Source organism: Diadema setosum, chromosome 7, assembly GCF_964275005.1.
Source record: "Diadema setosum chromosome 7, eeDiaSeto1, whole genome shotgun sequence".
In the NCBI taxonomy this organism is placed as follows: Eukaryota; Metazoa; Echinodermata; class Echinoidea; order Diadematoida; family Diadematidae; genus Diadema; species Diadema setosum.
The window spans coordinates 23553274-23580664 of NC_092691.1; the positions used below are offsets into that span (position 1 = coordinate 23553274).

At 40.3% G+C, this 27391-nt stretch overlaps 1 protein-coding gene across 1 annotated transcript in view; it reads left to right on the forward strand.

The window, feature by feature from the left end:
• LOC140231123 (uncharacterized) overlaps positions 1-27391 on the forward strand; it is a 62074-nt gene that overhangs the window by 26636 nt on the left and 8047 nt on the right. Inside the window, exons 6-15 of the mRNA XM_072311275.1 lie at positions 15751-15856; positions 20923-21028; positions 21673-21920; positions 22440-22548; positions 22964-23116; positions 23870-24110; positions 24354-24561; positions 25118-25250; positions 25945-26098; positions 26985-27175. Of these exons, the coding sequence (XP_072167376.1) occupies positions 15751-15856; positions 20923-21028; positions 21673-21920; positions 22440-22548; positions 22964-23116; positions 23870-24110; positions 24354-24561; positions 25118-25250; positions 25945-26098; positions 26985-27175 (1649 nt within the window). The remainder of the gene's footprint in view (positions 1-15750; positions 15857-20922; positions 21029-21672; positions 21921-22439; positions 22549-22963; positions 23117-23869; positions 24111-24353; positions 24562-25117; positions 25251-25944; positions 26099-26984; positions 27176-27391) is intronic.

Consider the following 27391-nt stretch of genomic DNA (forward strand, 5'->3'; position numbering starts at 1 on the left):
ATATCATTCCTTTGTACGTGTTTAGATTGACTCTGAATTGAAGAATCATATTGGAGTCTTGATACATACAGTATATTTGCTGAAAGATCTGCATTTCATGGAAGCTTCTTAATGTTACAAATGACAGTTTATTGTGAAAGACAATGTTGAAATTAATGAAAATCTTGTTAGCAGACACTTCTGTTGTTTTGTGAGTATTGCACATCATAATTATTTCCCAACATTCGTGAATGCCCCGCAAGAGGTTAGGACGTGGCTTCTGGATAAAAACCCATCCCTTTCAGCAGTGGGTGTGATTGAAAACATAGGTTGCAAACAAGAGTATCTGCACAGAACATTACCCCAGATTTTCACAATCTCAGTTTGTGCGTCTCCCTCATGTTCTCTCCCTCTCTTTCTCGCACACATATAGACAGACACAGACACGTTTTGGTAATCTGCGAGAGAGACTTTACTTGCCTTCATGTTAGTGGAGCCTCCCCTAATGGGTGACCCTTGTTTGGGAGGTGAAAAATGAGCTGGCCTCCGGTTGCTTGGCAACCATCCTTGGCAGGAAAATTACTTTCTAGTCCGTACAGGCAGAATTGATCTGCGTTCGTCTTGAGTTCTAATTGCTCGACCGTATTTACTCCCAAGTCCGGTCTGTCTGTCTGTGTGGAAGCATGTTCTATTTTTGTTTTCGTATCACTCTCATTATATCCCTCTTTTCTATTAATGTGCCTGAGGATTGATATTTAATCTTGCCCCGTTTTTCTTTCTCTCCCCTTTCAGTTCCATTTTAGATCCTACAGTTTATCACCAATATGAAAATGACACAGACACAGTACAAGGAAAAAAAAGACTGCAGAGATTTTGTATTTAGTAAAATTCAGGAAGGGATTTTTTCCTGTTTGTCTCACATAATGTTAATTTGATGCATTGATATGGATACATGATGGTAATTGGTACAATTGTTACATTTTCCTTATTGTACTGGAAATCTGAGGAAAAGATTGACTTTCGTCTGCTTTCATCTCGAGGTGTTTTTTTAGTGTTTTCTGGTCTCACGAATGCATCGACAGTATTGTGCTCAGTGCTGCCCGCAGAGAAAAATTCTCCGAATCAAGTCATGTCACAACCACTGACTCCGGCTTTGTCAAGGGCACCCTTGTTGTTGTTGCTGGTGGAGTTGGAGAGAAAATACTCCAGTCTGGGCACCATAACATGGATATGACTCATATCTTGTGGCTGGCTTCATCATAGAAAGATTAGGAACAATTGACACCCATCGTATTTGGCTTCAGGCTAACATGCAATATGGATGTGATGTTTTGACTCAAATTGTAACATCTGCATTTATGTGTGAAGTGCGATTCTTTTGAAATTGTCTTGATGATATTAGATTTGCCTTTACTTTGTGGTGTCTTCTTAAATATATGTATGTATACATGCATGGTATTACCAAACGGCATGGTAATCCTGGACATGCAAATTTTTCTGTTTAAATGACATTCAATATGCGCGGGACTTCCTAGACTAGCCTCACAGAGCATTGTATGGGCTGAAATCGCAAAAAAAATGCGACACAAAAATGTAGAAACACTAAAAAAATTCGCATGATACATCAGATTTAGAAGGAGATATCAATTTTTCACAAGATTCTATCGCGTGAAATCTTCAATATGTTAATGTTAGATCTTTTACCGTACAATACAAAATTTGAGCCTCATTTTCTGATTTTCTCTTTGTTGTCCGCTCAGTAAGAACGTGTACGGTGAAATGTGGGTATGAATTGTGATTCTGGTGCAAGGACAAGATGTGAAAGATGTCAATCATTCCATAACAAAAAATCGTGTCGGGAATTATAATGCGATTTTACACCGTGCTAAAAGACAACTTTTTGTAGAAGGGTATACTTGAAGACTATTTTCTAAAAATCGGAGTGAATAATTTTCATAATTTTGCTGAATTTGTAATTTTTTAGGACTTTGTGTATAACTGTTGTTATTTTTGGACGAAATTTCATATTCTGAGTACGGAATTCAGAGCCACGAAGAAAACAGCATCCGCTGATACGATCTACTCTCCCATCATTTTTAAATTGCTCATCCCATTGATGATAATGATCTCCTGTACCCTACACGGGATTTTTTTTTTTCAGTTTCACATTCATCTACGAGGGACCTAAGTATTGGAACTCACTTCCCAACGACATAATAACAGCACAAACTTTGAATTCTTTTAAAAACAAATTAAAATTTTTTCTGTTGAAATCTTATGATATACAACCAAATTAGGTTCGGTTTCATTCTCTCAATCAAGTCGTTTGTTTGTTTGTTTGTTTGTTTTTACAAGTATTAAGTTATCACACAGAAATCATCTTTTAAGGAAAACAATCTGTCTAACATAAGTTTACCTCAGATATTTCTTTTAGTGTACCAGTAACAGTGAGTCTATTCTCTTTCTCTTTTTTTATATCCGTTCCTATGCATTCATACCGGCATATGCACCCAATCAATCGCAATTTCAAACCATGGAGCGTTGTATTGTTTTGTTATTGCATTTTCATAATATAGTACAGTATGCTTGTGTCCACGATGGCGCGTGTTGTACCATAGTCTCATTTCCCCCTTTTTTTTTTGTTCTTTTTTTTTCTTCTTCTTCTTTTTTCCCCTTCCCAAGTTAATTTCATGTCAGTTGACATTGGTTTCTTTGACTTTGTGTACGTATTTTTAGAGGGTCCCATACCCTACAAGCTTTGCTTTTTAAGTGGGACCCTCCATTTCCATTCTAATCTTTGTATTAGGTATATACCTTAGAAACGAAATTCTGTTGTTACTCGTCACCACTTGTACGTTTTCTTTGAAATTGTTATAAATTTGTTCTGTAAATGTATATATTTTTTCTGTTTATTCAATGGAAATGGAAATAAATTGAATTGAATTGAATTGAATTGAATTGAATTCAGTTTGTTTCATTTTTCCACTTGCACAAATGAAATCATCGTGACAAATCAAGAGTGTTCTCATCAGAATATGAATAAGAGTACTTACAGAGTACTTTTGAGGAATAATACAAAAAATACATGATATCGCATCTTAATGTACAGGTGGAGGAGACTGTCATTAATAAGCAGTTTGCTTGACTGGGATGACAGCCTTAGGGCGATATGCATGCATTAAACTTAGCTTGTTGGAAACCAAGCTGCATATTATATACTTCCTTATTTACACAGTCTGGGGAAAAAAAATAATGGAAGCAAATTTGCACTCCTTTTTTTTTTTTTTTTTTTACTGATAATTAGTGCAGATGTACAAAAATAGTGGAGTCGTATTTAGCAGAATAATTAGATAGATTACTGGCGTTAGATAAGCATTGCGCAAGAATCATATCCTGCAGTCTGCAGTGTTTGATGGCCATCTATTAACTTGGGAATCCGGCACCGTGATGTAAATTGATTCCAGAGCACACCGTCAGTATCCGGCTTGGGGTTTCTTTGAAATTCTACCCTCTGGAGTGAATATCAAGTGACATAAAATGCAAACATGTTGTAGCCTATGGTCAGTTCAGGCAACATTTTGAGTACATGCTATTGAGCTATTAAAAAAAAAAGAAGAAATGTCCAAATACACTGCAATGGCTAGCTATGCAGACGTAAATTATATATATATTTAGAAATTGTGTGGACCGCAAAGACACATCTAGACAAAATCACAAAATCTTGACAGCAGTGTGCACTCAAGTCATCAAATTAACTACCACAAAGATATGAGCTATTGGTCAATGTATTGTTTCTAGGCAATATTTTTTTTTCTTTGCATAAATCATATGAGACTACTAAAAAGATGTAGCATGGCACTCCCTGCCCTATAGTCCATACAGAAATGGGGAGGAGATTGAAATTTTTGAATTTACCAGTTGGTACTATCTTAAAGCACATTTACAAATATGATTTAAACAATTCACAATTTAATCATGATTTATCATTACACTGCACATTTGGTACTTGACCAAAGAAGGGAGGTGTACACCACAGGAAAAATCTAACATATGGATGGAGACTGTTAAGAAATGAACACTGCTTTCATCATGTGTCAAATGCCCTCATTTTTTGGTTTGGCTTTTATCCAGCTTTTACAAAATCTTGCAAGGCGGAGGGGGGGGGGGGGAAGGGAAGAGGGGATCAATTATGCCCTGTCTACCCTATTGACACTTACTGTCATGTAGTCCCAAAAAGACAAAAAGAAATAGGTGCAAAAAACTAGTGGATGACCCAAGCTGCCCTATTGGCAAATGATGGTTTTCATCCTAGCGGGGATTCATCCTTCATCAAGTATGAAAAGCTGTCGTGTATAATCAACCGCTTTCAGACAATAAACGTCCCCGAACAATGGTGTGTCTGAGGAACAAGGGAAACGTGGGTCATTATCAATCTTTCTGTAAATGAAATCACAGGGGCTTGTACGGAGTAACGGGAAGCCCGCAAGGCTCGCAGGAATCTCCCCGTGTTGCGTTGATTTGTCTTGGGTAGCGACATGTCAAGAAACGTGTGAAGTCCGCATGCTGAGCCTCCGTTCCGGGTCGACCGTGAAATGTTTATTCCGCCCTGGAAGGTTCTCTCTCTATCTGTCTCTCATGGAGAGAAACTCACACCATCTCGTCTCTCTGCTCCAGGGCTGGTGTTAGCTCTCTTCTCCCACGATTGATACCATGGTGACGGGAGACGAAGAAAGAGGCGGGAGATCGGAGGCTTGTACACGACAATCTTCTCAGTGTGTGTGCGTTTTCCCCCTTTCAGCCATCTCATCGTGGAATAATGACGAATTCATGCCACCAGTGCTTGCTCACCCGCGTGTGAATGATGTCCCAGCGGGGAGCGGTAAACTCTGTGGGATGCGGAGGTGTCATTCACACGAGCCCACTAATTCGTGTTTATTGTGGGGACCCTAGAGCAGGCAGGCAAGCATACTTGTTGTAATGCATGAGGGCGGTGACACTGCATTGTGCTGTAATAGGCTCATGCATTCATAGTTTCCGTGACTATATGGCAGAGAGCTGTATTATGATGTATTCACTAAAGATGGAAAGTCATTCTATCACACTGTAGCTTTCCCATATCTCTTATTCTTTACTGTCCATTTGGAGAATTTGGCACATTCATACCTTGTTCTACTTAACCATGTTACATATTTAAACTTTCTATTAAAGGACATTGTTGAAACTGACATCTTGTTTCTTTTCTTTCTTTCTTTTTTTATAATTTTCTATAGAACCATTTCCAACAAGTGTGTACTATAAAAACATACATTAGAATTTGCAAGATAAGTATTGAAAAAAAAAAAATATGTTGACCTTCATTTTGAAGGGCTTGTAAATGTGTGGATGAAGCATTCAAAAACAAAGTTTTTTGCATTATGCACTTTTTTTGATACCCATGTGTGAGTGAATACTTGAAGTTGTATGTAAAATTGCTTCAGGTTGAATTTTGACTCTTTATGAGTTCATGCACTTTGCTATAACTTGTCAAAAATTTCTTTTTTAAAAGGAATGACAACAAAATTAAGTTGTGGAATTTGAACAAGGAACGGTGCTCTAAAATGCATCGTCTTCTGTTCTTAGTTGATCTAGTACTGTTCAATTTATCTTTGTAATCTCAAGACTTGGTTCATTTGATTTCAAACATAACACACCACATCTAAGGTTGAAATGTGTGCTTTGGTCATAGAGAAATTTCTGATTTCTTCAAAAAACTGCATTGTCTAGTATTTTTCCTTCAATTTCCCCTCCCCCTTCCCGCAAGGTTCGTGATTACTTCTTAAAAACATGTTTATCATATCACTGTAATGAATTTCTCATGGATGTTCGAAGTAACCTTTCTATTGAATGGGTTATTGAACTTGAGCTGTGTTTTATTGGCCGTGCACTCTCTCTCCCGGGTGGTCGAAAAATTGGCAATGATGTAAACAGGAGGCGTTCTCGCGGTGCATCACCAACGTAAACCTGTCTGGGGCAGGGCAGGAAGTGAGCTCCACAGAGCTCTCTGGGAAGTGCCCACTTCCGTCTAATGGCCTCATCATACAAGTGTAATCAATTGGAAAACTGAACAACCAAGGCACGGCGCACACGAGGTGTAAACAGCGGCTTGCGTTGGGAGAAATCGTCAAATTGGCACGGCGGGTTGGTTGCCATGCCGATAAGTCTCTTTATTTCGTATATCCCTTTCCTTGTTATTGACCAAGAAGTCTAGCATTTTTGTTAATTTTTTTTGTGTACTCTTTCCCCTCTCCAACGAGAGATTAGATTTTGCGTGAGATTATGGCGATACGGATTTTGCATTTGTGTGGATAAAAGCACAGGGAAATCATGAAGAAAGTACGTTTGTGGTTGCATTCTTGCTTGTATCATGCATAGCAAGGGGACCTTATTTTCATAATCTTGTACTAGACAGCTATACGTAATCACTTGGCTATCCATGCAATGTGTGACTTTGTGCATTTATCACCAACAAGAACATTACAGGGTTCAGATTATCATGACACAAAAGGGATACTGTAAACATGAAAACTTCCGCAGTGTGGAAACTTTCACACATTTTGCGCAATAAGAAACGACATGTTGTGCATTTAAATGAAAGCACTCAAATATTTTGTTTTTTTTTTGTTAGTTTTTTGCAACACTATAGATGTTTTGATTCCATGGAATTAAAATGAGAGAAATTCATCTTACCTGGCCAAGTGTGAAAAATGACTCGCTTGAAAATTTCCACTTTTGATTTGATTTGATTTGATTTCTGGATTTCTTTTTCATACATTAATGTAATACAAAGTCTATTGAATGAACTTATTGAGCTCAGTGTTATTTGAATCTGACAGTTAAAATGATTAATTCAAATATCCAACATTTAACACAATGCAAAATGAAAACATGGAGGCATTATTTTATGCATTTATGCAAACATAGGATAGTATATATCTGCCATTCAAAAGACAAATTAAGAAACTCTGGATATTTTACAGAAATACAGGAGACCGTCATCATATTAAAGCAAATGCATAATGAGGATAATGGCCTTGAAAATGATTGTCTAAACAATACGACGTACTAAGAATATAATATTCAAGTCACCACTCACTGAGTGGCGATAAGGAGAGAGAGAGGGATTTTTGCAGAATTGAAGGGACTGTACAGTACTTGTTCATGTTTTGAACATTCCTAGGTGAGATGATGAGAAACCTCTTAATGAAATATGAAAGAGCGTGTAATTTTATGAAGGATTCAACGTTTATTTGATGAAAATTGGTTTTCAAATGGCTGAGATATCCCCCCCAAAAAGTGATAGTAATAAAAGGCGACAGGCCATGCCTTTTATTAGGATCTCTTTGTTTCACCTTGTTTTTGGATATCTTAGCCATTTCAAAACCGATTTTCATCAAATAAACTTTTGATACCCCTTAGAATTGCAAGCTCTTTGACATCTCACAGAGTGGTTTCTGAATATCTTGCAAAACGTTAAAAGCTAAATCCTCACCTCAACCAGAATTGTACACACCCTTTAAAGTAGATGAACTTGTAATGACAGGAAGAGAAAAGTAAATCTCCACTGAAAGGAGACATATCTAAATATATTTTTTCTTTCTTTCATCTGATAAACTGTTGATATTGTGGCAGTGAGGAAAAAGAAAGACTCAGAAATTAGGGAAATTTTGTCAGCTGTGGACGACAGGAAGGAAAATAGGATGTGAAGAGGGATGCAGTGATTCTTTTCTTTTTCAAATGAGTAATAAAACCTCGAATTGGGAGCGTGCTTAAGTGGCCCTCGATAAAGGGTAGTAGATGGCTATCATGCACGGATCTGAAAGCTGAGAGAGTCGCATCCTTAGGGGTAATCTATGCTTGCGAGCACTTCTGGGAGGGAATATCACTTAGTTGCGTCCTTGGGGCAAATCAATTTTCTCCCCGTGTTTTGGCACGGGCGAGCGATGTAGATGTGCGCAAAACACACGCAGCCAGGAACTGAGCATTTAACGTTAACATACGCCACTCACACTGCGGCAGCGGTAGGTGGGGGGGGGGGGGTGAGGGGTCGGGAGAAGATGTAAAGCTGTGATATGGAAACTCTGTCTGAGTCGTAGAGGAATAGGCAGATTTGGTTAATGTGACGCACTGAACTCTGGCGGTTGGAGAGATTGTTGAAAAAAAAAGTTCCAGTGAAACCAGAGCCTCTCGCCACCTCTTGTCCTTGATTTTGTTGATTACCGGCTCAACTGATTCAGTACCTCTTTTTGTTTGTCTTTGAATTCTCTAGAGTGCATTTTTTCATTTGATTTAGTCAGTCAAGTTTGGTTTTGCTTGTAATAAGAGTTTTCCTCAGTGCTGTTAAGCGACTTTGTGATGTTCAGATATCAAACGCAGGAAAGATCTGGTAGATCCATCATTCCCATCGTTTGTTTGTGCGTTAAGTCAAGTGTGCTGTTAGAGTTTGCAGGGATATTCCTGTATCCCCATTTTCCCCTTCCTAATTGTAGGATGCAAGCAGAATTTTGAAATTACAACAGGAGATGTGGGAGGAAGACACAACTGGCGTGCATCAGCCATGATGACGTAACAACTCTACCCATTTTGGACAATGCGGATTGGAGACCACCCACACAAATGTCATCTTTAATGCTGCTGCCTATCTTATCATCGTTGAGCAATCAAGTCCAGGAAATATTGTGTAAAGAGGGAGATTGGTGTTTGACTATGAATTTCACACTTACTTACATCTTCCTCTTTGTGCAAAAACAAAAATAATGATATTGATAGTGTATACCTATGTCACATATTCAAACCATGTATATTCTGGGATTGTTCTTTGATTGGTTGATTGTGTCACAGTGAACATGTTTCATTAAAAAAAAAAAGTTTATTGACAACTCACAGTACTTAGTGAAAATTAATCCCTTCATACATTTGCTTTTAAGCCTTTTTTTCTTCACAAAACCTTATTCTGTTGAAAGGAAAGCCATCCTATTTTTTATAACTCACCTGAGCCAAAGGTTTTTTGTTTTTGTTTTGTTTTTTACATTAGGTATTTAAAGATATTGTCCAAACACCATAATCCTTATCCTTACTCATCATTTTCTATAATTCTTAAAGTTGAATAAGCTCATAGTCAAACTGATTGCTACATTCCCAGAGAACACCCCATATCAACCTTCATAAGATCAATAAAAAAAAAAATAACCCCCCCCCCCAGCCTTTCAGTTATTGAGCTTTATAGGAGTATCTGGTCATGACACTGATTTATATTTGGAGTGTTTGGAGAGCTGTAACCCTTGGACAGTTTCACTTTCATAGGGCAGAGGAGGGGCATTTCTAGGAAAGTTCAGATGTTGATGCAATCTTGGCTTTTTTTTTTTATATATATTCAGGGAAAGATGAGCAGCCGGCATTAGCTGCTACTCTGTATGCTCCTGAACAGGCATCATGGGCCTGGGGACGTTGGGGGGAGAAGCTGAGAGCTGTTGTGTATGGATGACATTAAATAGCAGACAGGGAGATTTTGATTATGCTCAGTAGCCAAGTTATGTCTCTACCGCGAGGCAGGGCTGCATTAATGAGGTATTGCTGACGTACTTTATCCCCGCTGCCTGGTTGAAATCCGGACCGTTGCAGACGACATTACATCCAGCCAGGCTCATTTGTATCTGGCTTGACAGATAGTAAATCTTCGTGTCTAGTCCTTTACAAGCTCAACATTTCCAAAAGGTGTTTGGCCAGTGGCCACATGCTGGAGAGAAAAGGTAGACTATTCTTGAATTGAGAGACAATTGATCAGGAGTAGGAAAAAAAATCTTTCATCCTTTCCTGTTCTTTCTTGGTTTTATTGTTTTCTTCAGATCATCATTTCTCTCTCTCTGAGTTTACTGCCCTTCTTCTACACATCTAGTGGAAAAATTGCCAGCTCACTAGCCCTAAAGAGGAAATTATTGTATCTTGTAAGGTTGTCTTCATTCAGTCCCACCTCAGGTGTGGTAAGATGTGGCATGGACAAGAATTAGGCGGTTGTCGTGGTGACATTATGGAGTGAGTCAATGATCCCATTGGTCATTTGGATACAGCGAGGCAATTTGTCTGTATAGTGTTCACCTACTGTACAGACGTCAAAGCCACAGTATTTTACTCTGACCTTTAGTGCATCACCTGATGAGCAACTTCCTCCGTCTTGCATCCTGGCGTCAGCCGCAGATCCAGTGTTTTTTCGTTTCTGTCTGTTTTTTTTTTTTCTACAAGCAGTTCCTCCCGAATGCTCACTTAATGCAAGGTTCATCGACTGAAAATTAAATTTGACATCGCAAATCCACTGCCTCCGAATGTGCTGGCCATTGTTGCAATTGAATGGAAGTTGATATAGCGTCCGGTCCGTCAAAGAGTCTTGTGGAGTTATGTGCGGGGGAGGGGAGTGGGAGGGATACGTCAGCATCAGATTAAAAAAAGAAACACAAACAATTGTACCCGTCTCATATTGCAGAAATGATTGATGGTGAAATGAATTGAGATAGGTAAGTCCTTGCCATATACATGAGAGATGTGCACAACAGAGTCTGAAGTGGTAAGGTGATGGTGATGATGAAAAACGCTGCAATGAAATGTGAGAAATGCAACTGAATAGCTGTCTACCACCAGCGAGCAGCACAACTTGTAATTCATTCACGTTTGACAATCAGGCTCTGCCTCTTCTACCAGGACAGTATATTCCACCTGATCTGAATTTCTGTGGATAGATAGGTAAACAAAACAAGCAAACAAACAAACCTTTCCTGTTAATGAGCCCTCTTTACATGGCTTCATGTGATGTTTATCAGCTTAACGTTGTTGATGATGTTACGTCAATCTTCTTCTAAAGCTTGTATGTTATGCTTGCGGTTGGGTGACCTTTTATAACACTAGGGCTTCACCATCACGCTGCTGTTTATTAGTTGCTCTGACTGCAATGTTTGGGTGATTCAGGAAGAGAACAAAAGCTGTAGAAGATTATGTTCGAAAAACTTGACATACACGGCAAGGTGGATGATAAAAGAAGGACTTTGCTCAGAGAGTTTGAGACGTTGCTGTAAGAAGATGAAGAAGAAGAAGACTGAAGAACAGCAACAACAAAGAAAGCGAAGTGTTGTCGAGAGCATTCATCAAATTAAGTTTCCAGTGGAACACATGATTAGATGCTTTCCACATTCCACTGGAGAAATGTCAAGTGTTAGGAAGTGTGCAGCGGGAAAAACAGGAAGCGAAGACTAGAGATGAAATGAAGGAAACATACACTGTCTGGTGGTTGTATGGCGTAATAGAGGTGGGACACGGGGCTGGCGTAGCGAAGTAAAAGGTATGGGCGCAAAATTCCTTCGGGGGCACAAACGGCAACTGGCAGAGAAGTGTGAGAATCAAGAGTAAGTACATTTCCGCTCCGCTGTCCATTGTTTCCTTCCTACAACGAATGGCATCCAGTCTGCCGGGGTAGAAAATTAATGGGAAAAAAAAGTGAAAGTTTTAATAATTGACTGACAGCCATGCTCCCCCATCCCCACCCCACCCCCACGCCATCTTGACAGGATTTATATTCTGTATGTGTACCCCAACAGTGGTTTGACAAAAACTACTTAAAAACAGCTGTTCATACAAACAATTAAAACCATTTCTTGTATGTTGAAAAGTCATTCCTGTAAAGCTAAACTCAATGTGGCTGTCATATTCATTGTTTATTGTGAATCTCTATCTGTCTATCTGTCTGTCTGTGTGTATGTGTGTGTTTGTGTCTGTCTGTCTGTCTCTTTCTTTATCATATGTTTTGTACTGTACATAAAGCTGCAAGTTGAGGAGTTGGAAACAAATTTGTATTGACAGAGCTGACTGTTCAGGTAATAAAAGTAACAGGTAATTACGTTGATCATACATGGTACATGTATGTTCCAGTTGAAGCTCAAACTAAAGATTTCCATGTTGAAAATGTCTTTTTATAGGTTTAGATCATATTGGCTGTCGCTTGTTGCAGGAGCAACTTTTAGCAGGTAAAGAGATGAAATGATACCAATGATGCATTTATTAAATGTCCACAATAGTTTCCGTTTTATTTTTTTTCTCCTTTTTCTAAACAGCAACTCAATGGTGTGTATAGGAATACTCGGTTGTCTTCACAATTGTGATTCAACTTTGGATTGATTTATCTCCCACATGTAAGATTTTATCTAGTTGCCCGTAGAGGATGCTGTGGTTTTATTAACATGTTTTTTTTTTGTTTATCAGATTGAAAAGGAACAAAATGTATTCCGATTAAATGTCCCCCCCCCCTCCCCAGCAAGGATCTAAATTGTCAGGAATGGAATTCACCGTAAAACATTCATCCTAATTTGGAGAAAAAAAAATGGTACAGTTTGATGCTGCCCTAGGACAAAAGATGTCAGAATAACTCTTGAGTGCTGTTGCCTATCTGATGGTAGTGTAGAAATTGCTCTGTGTAAACGAAGAAGAAAACAACAACAACAAACAAATGCACACACACAGACACACCACACACAAACCAACAACGACGCATACCCTGCTGTGAGATTTGTTCAGCTATAGCCTGTCTCAAGTGGATGGAAAAACTCCAGCCTATTCTGTGATCACCCACTTGTAGACCTCTCCAGGCAATGATCCAACCATCACACACTTCATTTGTTCCACTCTCAAGGGCAGTCTTTCGCTTGTGGCTTCTTCTTCTTCTTTTGGTTGTTGTTGTTTCTCGGGGGTTTATCTGTTTCATTTGCCAGCACTTGTCGATGATTGCCTGTGTTTTGTGTAAAGTGTACAATCAACTGTCAGTCTTTGACAGGAGTTTTAATATTCTGAAGCAATCTGCAGGTACTAGTTTAGATGGTAGCAATTTGTGAGGGTGGTTATACTTCCTCATTGACGCTTCATGAAAAATAATTCCCAGAAGAATATCCATCTATTCATTCTCGTCAGTCGATGACAGAAAGCAACTCCTTCAGAGACAAGACTTTATTAGATCCTCGAGATGACATTATATACGACCTTCCCATCTTTTTTTAGATACTTTTTGTGTCTTTTGTCAAATAAAGCACAAGAGACTATAAATAAGTAATAGGGAAAGGATGTGGCATTAGGCATGTACATCAGAAGGCAGGTAATTGAAAGCTTTCATAACACTGTGGTATCACATCTTGCGATATCTGACGGGGTGAGGCTGCCAAAGACAGACAAATAAAAGGACAGTCTGTGGAAGGGATGCAGATAGTCATGAGGTGATGTCGTTGCCATGGATACCATCCACTGATCATTAAACTATTCATAGTTTGATGACAAACCACTGCCAGATAGTCGACAGTCTGGCATTTTGAATAAGATATGCATTGCCAATTTAAAATTCTATTTTTTTTTTTTTTTGATGGGGGGGGGGGGGGGGTCATGATTAGTAAATATAAAAGTGAATCCTGCATATTGGAGGAGGATGGTGATTAATATAGTGAATCCTGCATGTTGGAGGAGGATGGTGATTAATATAAGTACTGGCAATACAAAATCCAAGAGACATTTTCATCTAACTTTTAGAATCTGTAACATTAACCCCGTTGAGGACGAGCCCTAAGTATACTCGAGCAAGTGTCTATGGGAATTGGCCTGTTGTAGCATAATCAGCCCATCCTCATCGGGTTAACATAGTGCCCATAGTGACCCTCAGAATGAGTATCATAGCTTAGTTGGTAGGATCATGACTTCACCACACAAAACAGAATAGAGCCATTTTTCTTTTTCCCTCCTCTCAATTGATATGATGTCAGGGTAATTTGTAATGAGTTTCAGTCTAAAAAAAAAACCCTGTCACAGTTGTAACTATTTCATGGACAAGGTTGATCGTCCAGGTTCGGCACCGCTGCCACCGACCAGACAGCTTCCCTTTAAAATGCCGATTCTTCCTGCTCACTTCAAAAGGTTAATTTATGCCTCATTTCTCCACGCCGACAACAAAACTCCGCGGCGGGCATCCGCCTGCGCAAAACAGTGATGCGGTGCAGTGGCAATGAAGTGTCTCGTCAACGGCCTGCGTGAGGGATTGTCTTCAACACTGTTCCATGTCTCCATCTCCCCCAACCCACCCCCACCCCCACCCCACCCTCCTCTTGTCTTCATGACTTCTCCTCTTTTTCATTCTTTTCTATCTTTTTCTTCTTCTTCTTGTTCTTCTTCGTGTTCTTCTTCTTCTTCTTCCTTTTATGTCTCCTGTGAATGTACTAGGCGACTGTTTGCTACGATAAGCGTTGAATTGCAAAACCAACACTGGATGCCTGCCAGTTGCATTATTCGTTGTTTGCCCAGAACGTCATTTGAGCTCACGCAGCTCCGTCACCATTTTTTTTTTATACTTGTTTTCTTTCTTTCTTTCTTTCTTTCTTTCTTCCTTTCTTTTCTTCTTCTTCTTTAACCTCCTTCCTCCTGAATGGAGAGGGTTGTAAGCACTGATGGGTTTGATGTTGAAATATCAAATAATCATGACATCCAGCATGCTATGATGTTCGCCATGGAACAATGACACGATGCCATGAAATATGGGAGAGATATGGGGGTGGGGGAGGTTAGTGAGAATAGCAGATGCAAATGGGTGTTAAACCATGGAGATTTTCCAAGTGATTTTCTAAAAGAAAAAGATGTTTGCTTGTATGTTTGTGTTGAGATCTTTAACTGTTTATTTGTTTCTATATTTTCCATGCAGAATGATTTTTGTTTTCTATTTGCCCGCTTTGCTATGTTCCTGCAAATTACGAAAATGTCCTTGTAAATTACAATAATGCCCTTGCAAATGCTAATAATGTCAATCAGTATAACATGAAAGCAGAGAAGCCCTCCCAATTGAGAGCTAAATCTATGAGTGCATTCATTTTATCGTCCATGGCAGGTATGGAACAAGATACAAGTTGTATTAGTGGTTTGCGAAATAGGGGTCTTACGGGTTACCCTAATTGAAACAGGATGACATACCATTATATTTTAAGGGGTTTATGAGCACTTTGGATTAACTAAAAATAATAATGACTTGAAATCATGACATCTTGAGGAAAGATGTCTCAGCACTTCAACCTTGGTTGTTATAATGGATCAAATCCATTTTACATTGTACATTCATCAAATCAATCATTGGATCTCAAGAAGAGATTGACCAGCCCTAAAAGCATTTGAAGTCAAAATACTTTTCTTCAGTTTTCTACCAGTGGTCAGCCAGTGATGAAACATGGGCAGAAACTTTGTTTGCATGTGAGATGGGCTCACCTTTTTTTTTTTTAAATTTCATCTTCAGATACCTCAGAATACAAATTCATCTATATGAGTATCATACAAATGATGAATTTAGAACCCTCAATTTGCCAGTATATAATGTGCAAGATGAAGAAATGACATTTAAGTAAGTGGCTTGTGAAGCAGGAGCAGCGTTTATGCATGGAAATGTGTTTGTGTGAGGCCAGTGAGATGGCATCATGTTTTGTTTGACAAAGATAATGATTATTCTGAAATCTTCAAATAACTTCCATCTCCACTCAGGAAATGTATCCTCCCATGGAAAACAAATGTGGCATTTCACTCCTACTCAAGTTGTGCATCACTTCATGTCCTCTACCACAAAGCACCAGCTAAAAAAAAAACAAAACACACCGCATATTTATCAAGTCGATATTAATGGCGTGATAAATGTCAGATCCGTCTCAAATGTTTGCTTGTTCTGTGCCTCCATTTCCCATCCAGACATCTACTTTGATGTCAAGCCGAGCGTCTACGGCGAGGTGGCCCGATGCAGCTGCAAGAAGCCGGACAACAGCCTGAAGGGATGCGGAGAGGACTGCCTCAACCGGTAAGGGAGGGGAACCGGGCGTGGTGGGGTAGGGAGGGGTGGGGGCAGGGGTGTGGCAACAGGGTTCTATTTCATAAAACGTGGCGGTGGTAGCATCTCTTGCTGCGATGGCAGGTGTCTTGGTAAGGACAAGAATCCTGCTTCCTGATTGGTTGTTGCTGCGAGAATTTGCCATTCTAGCAAGAATTAATGTCATAACATCTCTTATGAAATGAGATGGGGGTTGGGGGGGGGGGGGGTAGACGTTCAGATGTTTGAATCCCTTGTCTTCACATGATTTTACATTTCCCATTGCATTTTTCTCTTCGTGTGTCCTGTTTTCAAGTAATAATGTCAGTCACTTAGTATGTAGTCAAAATATTGATGCATAGTTAGAGGGCAAAATATGATTTTACAGTATTAATTAGTTATTACTAGGAGTGTGGACTTTCAGACCATCTTCACAGCTTTTACAGAGAAAGTGGAAACAGGCAGGATGATTGAAGTATGCTCTTGACAAGGCTATCAATTCTGGTGGAATACCTTTAGATTTGAACCATACATACAGTGGTAATTGATCTGCATACAAAGACAGCAACCATATGGTAGGCCCTGGCTATAATTTGAAAGGTAAATGCTTTCATAAAATGCCAGGTCGAGGCAGCGTTTGAGGCAGGGTAATAAATGATGGTCCTTAGGAGTTGATATTACATGGTGGGAACACTTGAGCATGCATTGGGAAATTTAGCATGGTAAGTGGAAGCTTATCGGTGAACTTTATGGTATCCGATTTTTCTGACCCCTTGCCTTTCAATCATAATAGTTATAGCATCCGAACAGGAATACATATGCTCATGTGGTTTGAGATGATATATGTAAGTTGAGTGGCATAGAGGTTATTTGATCGAAGCCACTGTACAAGCATTGTACTAAATGAGGGTTCGACCTTCTGAAGATATTCTTTTTGTGTTTTATGATGGAGGTAGGAATGAAGGGAATTTAAAGTGTATGCACTATTTGATGCATGATTAGATTGATATATAAAGAACAAACATGACAGTTATAGGTGCTCGTGTATCTTGCATTGCATTTGCCTTCTTGTGTGTATGTGTGTGTGTGAAAGAAGAGAGATATATATAATTATATACAGATAAAGAGATTAAGTGATATATAGATACACAGATAGATAAATGCATCTGTGGACTGGCAGGTGGATAGCTATAGATAGATGGATGAAGATAGATATGGAAAGAGATTGAGAGAAGTTAGTGTTAGACAGGCAGATAGGCAGATGCATATAGGCAGACAGGAAGTAACTATAGATAGAAACATATAGATTGAGAGGGAGAGAAGAAAGAGAGATAGTGAGAGATGGTAATGAGAGACAGACAGATACCGGTATGTTCAGTAGATGCATAGACAGACAAAGAGGAAGCTATAGATAGAAACATATAGATTGAGAGGGAGAGAAGAAAGAGAGATAGTGAGAGATGGTAATGAGAGACAGACAGATACCGGTATGTTCAGTAGATGCATAGACAGACAAAGAGGAAGCTATAGATAGAAACATATAGATTGAGAGGGAGAGAAGAAAGAGAGATAGTGAGAGATGGTAATGAGAGACAGAGTATGTTCAGTAAATGCATAGACAGACAAAGAGGAAGCTATAGATAGAAACATATAGATTGAGAGGGAGAGAAGAAAGAGAAATAGTGAGAGATGGTAATGAGAGACAGACAGATACCGGTATGTTCAGAAGATGCATAGACAGACAAGGAGGAAGCTATAGATAGAAACATATAGGTTGAGAGGGAGAGAAGAAAGAGAGATAGTGAGAGATGGTGATGAGAGACAGACAGATACCGGTATGTTCAGTAGATGCATAGACAGACAATGCGGTAGCTATAGATAGAAACATATAGATAGAGGGAGAGGGAGAGAAGAAAGAGATATAGTGAGAGATACACAGATAGGTAGGTGCATAGGCAGACAGGGAGATTGCTATAGATAGATACAAATAGGTAGAGAGAGATAGAGATAGAGATAAAGAGATTGAGAGAAAGTATAGTGGGAGACAGACAGATAGGAAGATGAATAGACAGACAAGCAGATAGCTATAGATAGATACAGATAATGGAGAGGGAGATGGAGGGAGGATAATGGTACTGTGGGGCAATGTGCCCCTTGAGATGAAGACGTACTTGAAGTATGATCATGCAGAAGCAGTGTGCGTGGAACGGGAAGAGGGAGGGCGGATTTCATGAAGCGACGAGGAGGATGAGAGATGGGATATATATATCTCTCTCTCCAGGTGGCTACCAGTCGCTAAACACAACACACTGCACAAGTGATGCTGATTAATCCAGATGACATTATGCTCTTCCCCCAAACCAACCTACTGGAATAATTTATGATCAACAATTGTTATCGAAAGATAAGTCTCCCCCTCCCCTGCTGTCACTGGCAGAAATTCTTACCCTCTCTTTCTACGCCGTCTTTTTTCTTCTCCCCTTTCTCTCGTTCTGTCTCTGCCTGTCATCTCTTTTAATTTCTCCCTCGTCCTCGTCTACCGCCCTCTCTCGCTTTCTCCCCTCGCCATTCTCATCACCATCGATGGGCCACGATATTCACTAATCATGTGATTAGGATCTGGGAGTGAGTCGTCTGTGTGGAGAGTGATTAATTATCTCAGCCAGGGGAGGGGGGAGGGGGAGCTCCGGTTGGGGGCTAATTATTGCCGTAGAGTACGGAGAAATCGTGACGCACTGACCAGCTGACCTAATTGTAAATGAAACGTCCGTCCCACTGTGTTATTCTCAACACCACCAATCCCCCCCCCCCACATGCGCGCCCACAAAACCTTTCCCATGGAAGACAGGGACAATTCATTAATTGGTCAGTGAGTAATAGGTCCAGTGCGAGCAGGGATGATTGCCTTAGCAGTAACTGGTACCTAGACGGCGCTGGAGGAGGGAGGGATTCATGGCTTACACAAAGGTAGATTAGATTAAATTATACGTGAGTATTTTGTGACTCATGGCCTGTTTGTGAGGTATCCAGAGAATTGGAGGCATTTACTCTATTTAGAAATGCGTCATTTGACATTTGATGTTATGTGGTCACTGGAGAACAAAAAAGAAAGGAAGAACATGAGTTCGTAATAATAGTCTTGTCCACTAATGCCTGTATTTACTCTTAATACAGCAGCCTGCCTTGATTATTGTATTAAAAGCTGGATGTCTCGTAGATGATGTCCTTCTCTGTGATTAAGCCAGTTTGTGATCCTTGATTTAATTTTCTTTCTTTTTTTCCACCCCTGGGGGATGTGAGCCGGGAGTTTAATCTCCCTGGATCATTTCTTTCTCTCCTTTTTTTTATTCTCTCTTTTTCTTTTAATCTGAATCACAATGAGGAGTGCAAATGTATGTATCTCTTTTCTCCAGTCCTGTCTCATACAATTTGCTGTAAATGAACTAAAAAAACAGAGTAGACATGTTGTTTTTTTGCGGAACATGTCACCAGGCCTTTGAATGAAAAGTACAGACACACATCAGAATTAGATGTAATGATGGGTGCATTTCAGATTCTTTGGCTATTCCTCCTCAAACCTCAAAACTTCCATGTCGTACATAGAGGGGAAAAAATTATCTAAAGAAAAAAACGAGCCTCTCAGATGTTGTGAGTCAGGAATGATTCAACATGAGTGTGTCTCCTTTTGTGAAGTCCGACTTGTAAGACGGAGATGGGAGATGCGGGCCTAAATTTAGAAACGACCTCACCGAGGATGGCCGGTTAGACGGGAGCTGGGCGAAGATTTCTCCGCGCGTGTGGAGTGACGCCATTGGAGGGGAGAGGCCAATCATGACTTTATACACACCAGCTGTGTGAGATGTCTAGCGAGTCTCACATGCATACCAAGTTTTGCTGTTGACTCCAATTTCTGATACAGTTTCGATCAGATGAGAGAGTCCTTTCTATGTCGGACACGATGACCTCATTACGAGACTGCTGACATATGTTTACACATTGTGGTATCTAACATTTTTTGTCTTCCAAAATTCAAAGTTAAACCTTATCGTAGGGATAAAAATATCTTGGGGCACACGAAGGTGACATACATCTATCCAGTACAGACAAATGTTGACAGGCAAATGAAAAAATGCATATTTCAGCTCAGCTTGGCAAGTGATATGACTGTATGCTGTGTGAAACGTGTGCCGAGTACATTGTATCTGTGACATAATAGATAATAACGTGTGATGTGATGATCTTACATTTGTATTTTTGCAATGTCATTAATCAGGTTTAATATTGGTGATATTAACTATAGGTCCAATATCCAGAGATTTTTTTTTTTATTTGTTTAATTGGTATGTGCATTGTTGTCAATATTAGCTCAGGCATTCTAAAATGAGATATCATACTTTCGAGAGTATTGGTCATAGCATTATATACATGTATGATTATGTCTATGTATGGATATGAGCACTGGTGAGAAACGTGATATGGCATTATTCATGAATTTCTATTTGATAGTTTGATACACCAGGCTCCATTGATATTTTCATGTGGTTGCCGTGGAGACGAATATCGTAACCTTCGCATGTCTTTTGATGTCAACCAGATACTTGCCTTCTATATTTAGTATACTTTTATAGTGCTTTGTCTGGCAAAGCAAATGCTCAGTGATGGGTAAGTATGGAAACAGTTTAAATGACTCCTCCATTTCTGCCTCAATAGAGAAGGGGGGAAAATATGCAAAATTACCATATTTCTAGAGGCAAAATTTCTTCCATTGTCATGGTTTAGGTTAGTAGATTTTTATATGATTGCTCCTTCTTTTCTGCATCAATAGAGAAGGGGGAAAACATAAATAAAAATTACTGAATTTCTAAAGGCAAAATTTCTTCTGTTGTCATGATGTAGGTTGGTAGATTTTGATACGATCAGGGAAATATTTTGAGAGGAAAAGGGAAAGCCGTCAGTTGGGTATGGACATTTCAGTGATTGGTGTGATGTCGGCCTCTGTGAGAAACCATGCACTTGTCTAATCGTTGTGTGTATGATACTTTGTCATTCACCTGCAGGTTGATTCAGCATGAATGCAATGTCAACTCATGCCCCTGTGGAGACCAGTGCTCCAACCAAGTCATCCAGAGACACCAATGGAGTCCAGGACTTCAGAGGTTCTTGGTAAGATGTCGTTTCCGTTCACGCCTGTCGACCCTCCCGTACCTCATCCACACACCCCTCGGCTACTTACATCCTCCCATACATTCATCCATCTATTTTATCTCCATGTACCTTCTATTTATCCATTAATTCTGTCCATCCATCCATCCATCCATCCATCCATCCATCCATCCATCCGACCATTCTACCATTCTGTGCGTAAACTCTATGCATCCATCTTTTCTGTTCATTGAAGACCTCCTTCCACCCTGACACTCATCTGTTCTGCCCATCCATGTATCCATCAATTTGCCCATTCAGTCATTCTCGCCCTCTGTCTACTACATTCTATCCAAATGTCACTCCAGACATACATCTTATTTCCATCCATCTTCTAAACTAGCCATATCATCTGTCCTACATTGTGTATGTACATGTATCTGTCCATCCATTCATTCATTCATTCATCAGTGCAGTTGAAGAGGGAGTTAAGCAATGACTACAGAACATATTATTACATCTTTGTAATAATAATTACAAAGATAATCTTTATTATCCTCCCTTTGTTGTTTACCATTCTCCAATTGGGCCTATGATTTGGTATATAGTCCAGTGCAATGAAGGAATACCAATATGTTTCTCTGACTTCTTAACCTCATTAACAGACGGAAAACCGAGGATGGGGGTTGAGGGCGAGCCAGGACATCAAGTCCGGGTCCTTCATCATCGAGTACCTGGGTGAGGTCATCAGCGTCAAGGAGTTGTGGAAGCGAGCCCTGGATGACTACCAGTACCAGAAGCACCACTACTGCCTCAACCTGGACGGAGGCATGGTCATAGATGGCTATCGCTATGGCAACGAGGCCCGATTCGTCAACCACAGCTGCAATCCCAACTGCGAGATGCAAAAGTGGTGAGTCGTACATAGCAAGCTTACACTGTGACGCATACAGGAACACACAAAATGACATTGTGCCGAAAGAATGTTGTCCATATAGAATTAGGTGTTTATCTATGAATTAGCATGATTACAATGACTTATATATCTATTCTCTTGCATTCTTTACTAAAGTTGTTTGCTTTCCAATGGACTTGGCTCGGATTTCGTGATGGTTATCATATGTCTTTCATATTGCCAATATTGATGTAATGAAATGGGAAGTACCATAGTGGCTCTCTGTTGTCTTGAGGTAACATGAAAATACAAACAGGATAGAAGTCCGGAATGGAAAGGAAAAGAGGTAGATTCTGAAGAAAGAACAAATGTAATCCAGTCAACTTGCAATAAGATTTGCTGACAGAAACAATCCATAGTTTCTTTTATGATGCATGGCTTCTCTCAAATCTCCAAACATCATCTACTACCAAAAGATGCTTGATACAACTGTGGCTCACCCTATGTTTTTTCCCCACGATCGCCCATTTCTTGCAGGACTGTGAACGGCATGTACAGGATCGGCATGTTTGCCCTACGAGACATCAAGCCCGGAGAGGAGCTGACATACGACTACAATTTCCATTCCTTCAACATGGAGACACAGGTGAGCATCCTGAAGTCATTAGTACAGCCTGTTTGTCTGTTCCTCTCAGAGCTTTGACCCGGAGACACGATTTAGTCCTTTCCCAGCCCCATGCACCAAGCAATAACTTTGCCAAGTGTCTGAGTCAGCACTTTCATGTTGAATTCCTCTTCCAAAGCTTAGACATACATGCCAGTTTGAGACAAACCTGCAGAGGGGCAACAGTGTCATAGTTTTCACACAAAGGTGATGCTGATTCTGAAGGGTTGTGCAAAATGACATAAATCCAACTCATTGACAGTGTTTTGGCCATGTCTTTGACAGTTTTCAAATGGAGCAAAAACTGATGGATGTGCCCATTATTAGATGGACCACAGCATGGGTCTGGAATTCCCCTGACTATTCTTGAATGATGATTTCCTTTTTGGCCTTACAGCAAGAATGCAATTGCGGTCATCGGTCGTGCCGTGGCTACATCGGAGGTAAGGCCCAGAAGCCGACGACGAGCGTGAAGAAGACGAAGGTGGCTGTAAAGAGGTCATCGTCGAGCAAGGCCAATCGGCAGAGCAAGGTCATGAAGAAGAGCCATGTAAGTGTTATAGGACGAGATTGAATAAAGATGCAGATGATACAAAGCATCAGTTTGGTTGACGCAGCAAGATACTGTAAGTGCGATGACCTATCAGGATGATAAAGACACGCATTGTTGCTGAATTAATCAACTTTAAATGAGGTGGTGAATTTTATCATTGGAAAATGTAGAAATACTTGACATACGCAACAAGGTTCTTGTTTTAAATGCTAATAGAATTGGGGGGGGGGGGAGGGGAGGATATTATGTTGTATAGTACCACCTCACCCACAGAGGGTCATAGCACTCTGTGTTCTGTCAAAGGGATGTGAGAGGGAATTCCCCTACCTTAGAGCCACATTGCATGTACACATTGATGTGAGCCCTCTTCTCTTTTCACATAAACATTCACCAAAAACCATGTAGCAAAGTCATTAATATGCACACCAGAATCAGGTGGGAGATACCAACCCCTATAGGATCATCCTAGGATCCTGCATCATAAATGACATCATAAATGACAATCAGTAATAACGTAATTGGTTGATGCAGCAGCAGTTGCGTCATCTTTATTTATTATGCCAAAGAAGAAGGCATCAGTTAAGTGATTGTGTATTTGTTTTGTTCTTGTTTTGATCAATAATCTGTAACAATTTGACATCCTGTCGTTCGTTGTGTGTAGGTGGATATCAAGAAGTGTGGAGTAACACTTTTAGTAGTTGTATGTTTGCAGTGATCTCATTTACCATTGTTACCCCACCCCCGGGACAGGAGGGCAGCAAGGACGAGGACGGGACGGAGGGCGCCCCCACCCGCACCAAGGAGCTGATGATCCCCAAACCCATGAGTGTGAGGGAGATGAACTTTGTGGCCGACCACCAGGTGTTCCTGCTGCGGAACATTGAGAGGGTGAAGCAGATCCGGGAGCTCATCCTGAAGAAGCGCGCCTCAGAGAACAACCGGCGGGTCAACGGGAGCCAGCGGCACTACGCCAAGGACAGGACAGGAAAAGGTCGGTCCCGTATCATTTCACCTTGCTAAGATAAGACATAGTGTAAGATCTATCTTTTGTGTTGTTTGTTTTTATTTGTTTGATGCTCTAAGGTGATAGTTTGTGTGAAAATGAAACCACTATTGTGAAATGCATAAGCTACATAGTTTCTCACATCAAAGACAATAGCTAGGTATTGCCCCCTAAGTCAATATCTGAATGCGATTCAAAATAATACCAAATTCAAACTCTGATTTGCCGCAGATGTCTTTATGGCGCAGTTCACGGCGCTCAAGACCTCCAGATCGGTCAAGACACGGCGACTGGCTGCCGCGCAGGAGAACACGGAGGTCACGAAAGCGGCACGACTCGCGCAGGTCTTCAAGGACATCTATACAGCAGTGTGCACGTACCGGGATGCCAGCGGTCAGAGCCTGGCCATCCCATTCATGAACCTGCCGTCCAAGAAGAGGTCAGTTTTTGATGGTCATTGGTCTTGATTGTTCAGTTTGACTGATTAAGAATCATTTGATGCTGACTATGAAACAGAGGGTCCTACCTCAAATGAACAATATGCAACACAGAGAAATTTTGTGATCATAATCTGAACATGTGCTCATGAATGGGAATTTTTTTGCAACTTTTCTAAAGAGCAAAAGTGAAGTATGTAGAGATCATGGATGCTGTCCTTCATGAACTTTTGCTAGTGGAGCCCTGATGCATAGCTCAGGAGTATGATAGGAAATCTATATGTAAGCTACTCACAGGAAAGTTAATTTTGGGGGGCTGGCAGCGACTATTACATACCAATTTTCATATTCTTCTCCCTCTCTCTAAATGGGTGCTGCATTCAGTAATTCTGAATGGAGTGTAGGAATTTGATCTTTGAGGTTGTTCGTAGGTTTTGATAAAGTAAAGAAGAGTTTCAGCAAGGTCACAGTGTGAAATAGGGTCAGATAATTAAGATAGGTCTTGGTGTGAAAGGGTAAATGCTCACCTGCTGCTGTGGTCTGTTTGTGATGATGCAGGAATCCAGACTATTACAAGCGCATCTCGGAACCAGTGGATCTGAGCACCATTGAGAAGAACCTGATGACTGGACACTACAAGAATGTGGAGGCCTTCGACTCGGACTTTCTCAAGGTCTTCAAAAATGCTGAGGTATGTTCTGCATTCATGTTGGCAATGGACAAAAAAGCTGCAATTTGATAAAAGATGAGCTGATGATGGAAAAATAGTCTATAGTATCTTGATGGTTACAGTGAGTGCTCTTTTTTTTTCAGAAGAGAGTCATTATCTTGGAAGTCTGCAAGTTAGAGTATGATATTCTTCTCTGTTAGTCATATACTTCGAAGTCCATGTGTGTAACCTTGGTAGTGGCATAAGCCAGTATCATTGGCTGTCTTTAACTTTGAGTGTGACATTCTCCTTGGTAAAGTCTATTCCCTGAAGTTGGTGAAAGCAACTGGACTAAGAGCCTGGAGTTCAGTAAGGAAGCAAAGGGGAGGTGGATCATGGTAGGGACACTCCAGAGCTCCTTGCTTGGTATCAATATTATGATGATTGATTGTTCAGCATTGTTCCACCTCATCCTGCTCTATAGAGGAACGATGAACAAATGTCTCACAACCACCCAGGCATGATATTCCATAGATTTGCATGTGTAAATCTGATATCAGATTTTTTTTTTGTCAAGTCTGTACACATTTTACTATTTCATGTATCGAAATCAACTGAAAATTTTGATTTCCAATTTTTTCAAAAAACCTCAATATCATCCCTGCAACCACATCTGATTCTAATCATTGCTGTCTCCTCTCCTTTTCTCCCCTCCCCACTTCGTCTCCCGGGGAAGAAATACAATGGTAAGCGGTCAGTACTGGGCAAGGACTCGGCCGTCCTGAGGAAGGTGTACTACCAGGCCAAGGCCCAGGCCACCAGCCACATACAGGACATCCTGGAACCGGTCAAGAAACAGCTGGACACAGAGGCCTTGAAGGTTGTCAAAGGTGAGAGGGGAAGTGTTGTGGTGTCTGTTTGCTGTCTTATTTTGAACGTGTAGTAATGATATATATTACTGTAAAAGTGGAAATTTTTGCGGTGTTGAAATTTTCGCGCATTTCACGCAACCAGAAACTAACACGAAAATAAAAGCACACGAATATTTTGCTTGCCATGTGTACCAATAATTGATGTTTTGATTCCGTGGAATTAAAAACACGCGAGACTCTTCTAACCCAGCCAAGCTTGATTAATTAGTAGCGTGAAAATATCCACTGTACTTGATGTATTTATCAACTCGCAGGGTCCCCCAAGTGGGGAAAATTGTATATCTTATTATTGGCAATAGGAAATTAACTTGAGCAGGCTCTCCTCTCCTCATTGCATAGGGGGTGTACTCTGGCAAAAGTACAGACTGCTTTTTGTCATGATGATGATTATGATCATGATGATGATGGTATTGGTGGCGGCGGCAATGGTAGTAATAATGCTTTGTTGTTATTGGTGTCCTTTAATATTGACACAATTTTTTTTTTTTATTGCCTCTGCCACAAAATGTGGCTGGAGGCATTTGAATAGCCAATTAGAATGGAGCACGGAATGATTTGTCAATTTTGTGGGGGATTCAGAATATCTCTAAAAAAAGTTTAGAAAATGTGTTGAACCAAAGTTGTGTTGGTCACCATTAAGTAAGCATCCTCCAGAGTAGAAGAAAAATGTCAATTTTCTCACAAAGGTGCAGACAAAATGGCATCAGAAGAGAGCTTGGGGTAAACAACTTCACAACAATGTCAATCACACGATTCTGTTCCCAGATGCTTTCATCATCTGACATTCCCTACAGTCTTTCCTCATTTCTCTCATTCATTCCTTCCTTCCTTCCCTCCATCACAGACCCTAAGGCAGGTCCAAAGGAGGAGGAGGAGGAAGAGGTCATCCGGTGTCTGTGTGGTCTCCTGAACGATGAGGGCCTGATGATCCAGTGTGAGAAATGCTTCGTCTGGCAGCACTGCGACTGTGTTGGGGTCGTGGAGCAGCCGGAGCACTACCTGTGCGAGCTCTGCGATCCTCGTCCAGTCAAACAGGTCAGTGGGGATGTTCTTGCCTGTGTAGCCTTTAAAGGCCAATTTGGGGCCAGATAGAAGTTAGTCTGTATGAAGAAAGAGTAACATTTGATAAGCACAACAGTGAAAATTTAATCAAAATGGGGTAAAAATTAGGGAAGCTGTGAAATTGTGAAGTTTTGCTACTTATGTGCACAGCTATTCTTGAAAGAGTTGATACTTTGAGTATGTAAATGA